The 6,354-nt window shown below is 50.2% G+C and overlaps 1 protein-coding gene across 1 annotated transcript; it reads right to left on the bottom strand.

Annotated features, from left to right (window-relative positions):
• Window positions 1-2,793: 2,793 nt before the first annotated feature.
• LOC119321322 lies at window positions 2,794-4,101 on the bottom strand. The gene has a single exon (XM_037595054.1). It carries the CDS (start codon window positions 4,099-4,101, stop codon window positions 2,794-2,796), a length of 1,308 nt encoding a protein of 435 aa, XP_037450951.1.
• Window positions 4,102-6,354: the final 2,253 nt, after the last annotated feature.

Here is a 6,354-nt window from a genome sequence, read left to right on the forward strand (position 1 = left end):
GAGGGGGAGCAGATCTCCCTGCCAGAGGCCCACGCCGTGCCAGATAGGCTCTCCTGGAATCCCATTGAGAAGGGCTCTGGAGGAGGACGACTGCGGCAGGGCTGCGAGCATGTCTCTGAACCGAGAAACCACGCCGACTGAGCAGGCTGAGCAAGTAGTCCCATCTGACAGAATCGAAAGCCTTTTTGATGTCCAGCTTGAAAAGGAGGGTAGGCTTCTTACACATTGTTGGGGACATGACATACTTGGCACCAAGAAAAATGATATCCATCCATCCCAAAATAAGTGCCGCTGATTTAGTAACTTTATACTAAATAAGCGGCACTTATTTTGAGACCGGGGGAGTTTGCTAGGTACTGCAAAAAATATAACAGGTAGTACAAACCAAAATGAATGAATGAACATGCATACTCAATCTTTGCTGCAAGATGAAATTCTCTGAAGTTTCAGTTGCTTTCTGTTATTTCTCAGAAGTTGTACCCACAATCAATTAGTACAAAAATGGCCGTTGTAATTGAATAAAGTTATGCTCCATTTATAAAATCATAAAAAAATATGAGGAAAAAATGTATGATTGTCGTAAACTAACTGAAGTTTCAGTTGTTTTCTTTATTTTAAACTAATTTCAGAGAGTTTCACTTCGGATGTACTCACCAGCTAGATATCAACCAGCGTACTAACTGAAGATATCAACTTGCTGGCTTATCACCGGCTAGTTAATGGAAAGTGAACTCAGAAATTGCCTCACGGGTTCTTACTGTAACTCATTGCATACATGGTTTGTAAGAGGAAACTAAAGAAACTCCTCAAGATACGAAAGCACGCCAAGTACCACAAAAACCTATATCTATATGTAGGCAAAAAGTAGTATTCACAAACCAGTAGTTACAGGTAAACTAATTGTGACAAGCAAATTTTATGAACCATCAAGTTAAAACATCATGCTTGACAGTGAACAGACATAAAACCAAAATCAAGGGGGAATGAGACGATCATATAATACATAGAAGAAAAAGCAAAAGAAAAAGAGCGTATAAAAAGGAATGTCCTCCTGCACCACCCATCACCGCGAGACTATGGCAAGCAGCTTTGCGGCCATTGGCTATGACAAGCTCAACAACTAGCTCTTAGCTTTGCAGCCATCACCGCGAGATAATAAGGAATAAATAGGACTAAAACTGAAACCCATATAATGAAACTGACCGAGAAATTAAAATGATTATGCGAAGAATAAAACTGAAGAGAGAGAGAGAGACTAATTGAACTTAGAAACTGAGGTACACTAAGAAACTGAGAACTGAGGAAGGGAAACTAAAGACAAACACTGAAGAAAGAAATCAAAGAATGAAAGACTGAAAACAAACATGAGTTTGTAAAATTTATGAATCTGCAACCAAAAATTCACCCAGCAAAACTATGAGTTTGAAAAAAAAATCAAAGAAACCAAAAAGAGCACTATGAACTAAGTCTGCAATAACTGAATCTGTAACCTGACACATAAAAGCACCATGCAGATTCAGAGGAAATTCCCCCTGACTGCATTTCCCCCAGAGAAAACACGCTAAATGAATCTGCATAAATACTGACTACATCTCATGATAAAATAAAAGAAGTTGAGTAAGTATCGTAATCCCCTGAATCTGCATATAAACTGACTAAAAGTCAAACACGCCCCGTGAATTCAGAAAAACCAAAGAGCACTATGCACTAAGTCTGCAACAACTGAATCTGCCCCCGGACACATAAAATCATTATGAACAAACTGAAACCTGCAAAAAGCCTGCCAAAGTCCCCACAAAAATTTAACTGAAAACCCAGAGCTCATTCACTGTTGTCCCTACTTAAAAAGACGCAATAGCACTGCCTAACAAGCGCCTGTTGTTGACTGAACCACGAAGAGGGGTTACTCACTCCTGACGAGAAAGGGGGCAGCATGGAGGAGCCCAGAGAAACGCCTGCAGTCGATTCTACGCTAAGAAGTGACTGTCATATACGATTGGGCTACAAGGGGAAGTCATGCACATGCGCCCCCCTTAATGCTGGCACGAGGACAAACAGACACCGCTAGCACGCTGTTTGAAAATCATGCATGGCCAAGAGACTCATCTCTGCCAATTTATTTATCTCAACGCGCAAGCATGTCACCTCATCATACAACAATGACTACGATAAAGCTCATCCCAAGATGCAATCATGCACGAAAAAAGACTCACCACAACATTCCACCATGCATGGGATTTTTTTTTCAATCAATAAGTAAATGTTGTTACAACTATACATATTGAAATATAATACTCCCTCGTCCCATAATATAAGATGTTTTTGACACTACACTAGTGTCAAAAAACATCTTACATTATGGGACGGAGGGAGTACATCATATGTATTCTTTTATTACTTTGATTTTCCATGTTATTAACCTAAATTTTCATCAACCAAATTCCGTAACAATGCGTGGGGTATCCTCTAGTTAAAAAAAGACATTCACACACTAAACCGGGTCGAGTTGTACACATGGGTGAAAAAAAGCAACCCCCCGCACCCAAGACGCCCACGAGAAGAGTGCCGAGATTTAGTCGACTGAAAAATAGTAGGAATGAAGTTTATCACTATAAAAGCCTTTTGTGGATTTGACTCGGTGAATATTATAGTGTAAAAAACATCAGATTAATCCTAGGACTTGTTTCTATGTAATTTTTTTGTGAGCATGCATTTTGGGGGGATTTACAGGAACCAAGAGTAGTCCGAAGAGATTTATGTGTTGGATAAAAAATGGCTTGAAAAGTTGTTTTCTTACATTACAGGAACCAGGAGTTGTTTTCTTAAATCTTGGTCCATGTCAATCTTGGTCTCGGACATGCCGGCTGGGCTCTCGCACGGGCCATCAGGATTGCGTGCCGCTGCTCTTTCCGTCCGACCCCGAAGAAGCACCACTTGATCTATGACAAGCTCTGCCATCCGGCGCTCAACGCGGGCGGGATCCCGCCGCTCCCTCGTGATCTTCACGGCCACCTCCTCCAGCTTCTTCAGCCTGCGCTTGATCGTCTTCAGAGCCAGCTCGGTGCGCGCGCCGTCCTCGAGCGCCTCCCGCATCGGTACCAACATGTCGCCGTACATCTCCTGGAGAACCTCCCGGCACTCGCGGCTGGGGTAGAGTTCCTCGAACGTACGCGGCCGGACGTGGTGGCCCGGCGACGGCTTGATTTCTTCCGGCGGTTCCTTCGCCGGCTCGGCTTCCTCCCGTGATTTCTTCTTTGGCTTGAGTTCTTGTAGTGCTTTCTTGGTGCGTCTCATCGTGACCACCAGCTTGGTGTACGTGGTCTCGAACTCCCACGCCTCCCTAAACTTGGAGAATTTGTCGCCGCTCTTCGGGGCATCGACGGCCGGGGAGGCACGTTGGTTGGTCGTCTTCCGTTCGTCGACGCGGGGTTTCTTCTTGCCGGCGACGTCGACTCGGATCATGGCCGTTCCGGCGGCGGGGGCCTTGCGCTTGGGTGCAGGAGCACGGTGCTCTTCCGGCGGCTCCTTCTTGGGCGCGCGACGCCTCAGAAAGTCACGCCCCGTCGGAAGGTACTCCGTGAAACCGCGGAGGAGGCGGCTGTGCGCCGGCCCGAAAATCTCCCGGGCCCTGTCGTAGATTTGATTTGCGTCGAGCTTGACCTCCGATCGCACGTGGAAGAGCAGCGCGAGGACCCTGTCGTAGAACCCGGCGTCCGCCAGCTTCACCCGCTCGAGGAACCGCATGGCCCCGGCACAGTCGGCGTCGACGGAGGCGGCAGCGGCCGGGTGGCGGCGCTCCCTCTTGGGCCGCTTGGGCGGATCATCGCGGACGGGCTCGGCTTCGTGCTGAGCGGGACGGCGGAGAAAGGGGTTGTAGGTGTCGAAACGCTGGATGAGGTCGGGATGGCCCTGGAGGAGCGCGTACGCCCTGGCCACGACGGCGGGGATGTCGACGATCTCGCCCCTGCTGAAGCGCGCGAAGAGGTCGAGGAACTCCGCGGTGAGGTCCGGATCGGGCGCGAAGCATGCTTTGACCTGCTCCAGGAGGGATAGGGCGTCGTACACCGCGGGCTGCGGAAAGCTATCCAGGAGCTGCTCCATGGCGGCGGCTCCCTCGGCCTCGTCTCGGCCGGCGGCGCGGGTTATTTTTCTGTAGTGCGGACCGGACGGGCGGGGTTTCAGATTTGACGTTCTCGTCACTTATAGAAAGAAAAGAGAAGAAAAAGAAAGGGTTTCGGACTTCACGGATGGATCAGGGGCGCTTCGTTACACGCCGTGGCCGTTTCGTGTCGTGATCGTGTTCAGCCCTGAATCCGTGACAGGAGTGGATACGGTCTGTAATTTTGGAGCGCCGGTACGTAGCGCAAGATCATCATCGATTAAATCGCGGGAACAACTCGTAGCATCCGGACCTCTGCCAGGCCATACTTAACTGGTTTTCCACGAAAACCTAAAAACCCCTTGGCGGCCATTAGGGTTTCGGTGGACGGAAACAACGCTTGCCGGATCTCTCCGGCCGGGCAATCGTTGATTCCGGCAGAAGATGGCTTCATCGGTTGATGGCAAGCAGAACGAGACGGACTCTAGCTCCTCGCGGACGGCTAGGGCTCGACAAGAGGAGGCGCCGGGGAAGTTAGGGATCACGGACGAGGAGGCGACCCCTCTAGTCATCGATGACACGAAAGAAGGAGAAGCGCAAAAGTGGCTCCTCGCGGACAGGGTTTTGCACAGGAAGCTGCTTCACATCCAAACCATCGCTAGTGCGCTCCGCCCTGCCTGGGGGAACCCTAGAGGATTGCAATTTAGATCGATGGGCGAGAACACCTTTGTGGCAGAGTTCGAGACGAAACGTGATCGAGATCGCATCTGGATCGGCTCGCCGTGGCATGTAAGTGTTGTGGAACGTTGCAGAAAATAAATTTTTTTCTACGGTTTCACCAAGATCCATCTATGAGTTCATCTAAGCAACGAGTCATAGGAGAGATGCATCTACATACCACTTTATAGATCACGAGCGGAAGCGTTCAAAAGAACGGGGTTGAAGTAGTCGTTCTCGTCGTGATCCTATCACCGGAGATCCTAGCGCCGAACGGACGGCACCTCCGCGTTCAACACACGTACGGTCAGCGTGACGTCTCCTCCGTCTTGATCCAGCAAGGGGGAAGGAGAGGTTGATGATGATCCAGCAGCACGATGGCGTGATGGTGGATGCAGCAGAACTCCGGCAGGGCTTCGCCAAGCTGCTGCGGGAGGAGGACGAGGTGTAGCAGGGGGAGGGAGGCGCCAAGACTTGGGTGCGGCTGCCCTCCCCCCTGCCCTCCTTTATATAGGCCCCCAGGAGGGGGGCGCCGGCCCTGGGAGATCAATCTCCCAAGGGGGGGCGGCGGCCAAGGGGGGTGGAGTGCCCCCCAAGGCAAGTGGTGCGCCCCCCACCTAGGGTTTCCAACCCTAGGCGCAGGGGGGGGGGCAAGGGGGGTGCACCAGCCCACTAGGGGCTGGTTCCCCTCCCACTTCAGCCCACGGGGCACTCCGAGATAGATGGCCCCACCCGGTGGACCCCCGAGACCCTTCCGGTGGTCCCGGTACAATACCGGGTGACCCCGAAACTTTTCCGATGGCCGAAACAGCACTTCCTATATAGTTTTCTTTACCTTTGAACCATTCCGGAACTCCTCGTGACGTCCAGGATCTCATCCGGGACTCTGAACAACATTCGGTTTGCTACGTACTCATATTCATACAACCCTAGCGTCACTGAACCTTAAGTGTGTAGACCCTACGGGTTCGGGAGACATGCAGACATGACCGAGACAGCTCTCCGGTCAATAACCAATAGCGGGATCTGGATACCCATGTTGGCTCCCACATACTTCTCGATGATCTCATCGGATGAACCACGATGTCGAGGGTTCAAGCAACCCCGTATACTATTCCCTTTGTCAGACCGTATGTTACTTGCCCGAGACTCGATCGTCGGTATCCCAATACCCCGTTCAGTCTCGTTACCGGCAAGTCACTTTACTCGTACCGTAATGCATGATCTCGTGACCAGACACTTGGTCACTTTGAGCTCATTATGATGATGCACTACCGAGTGGGCCCAGTGATACCTCTCCGTTATACGGAGTGACAAATCCCAGTCTCGATCCGTGTCAACCCAACAGACACTTTCGGAGATACCTGTAGTGCACCTTTATAGTCACCCAGTTATGTTGTGACGTTTGGTACACCCAAAGCACTCCTACGGTATCCGGGAGTTACACGATCTCATGGTCTAAGGAAGAGATACTTGACATTGAAAAAGCTCTAGCAAAACGAACTACACGATCTTGTGCTATGCTTAGGAATGGGTCT

Source organism: Triticum dicoccoides, chromosome 6B (genome assembly GCF_002162155.2).
Source record: "Triticum dicoccoides isolate Atlit2015 ecotype Zavitan chromosome 6B, WEW_v2.0, whole genome shotgun sequence".
Lineage (NCBI taxonomy): Eukaryota > Viridiplantae > Streptophyta > Magnoliopsida > Poales > Poaceae > Triticum > Triticum dicoccoides.

What these genes read in the sequence shown, in the direction of transcription:
- LOC119321322 (XM_037595054.1), bottom strand. Translation starts at nt 4,101, where the DNA reads ATGGAGCAGCTCCTGGATAGCTTTCCGCAGCCCGCGGTGTACGACGCC.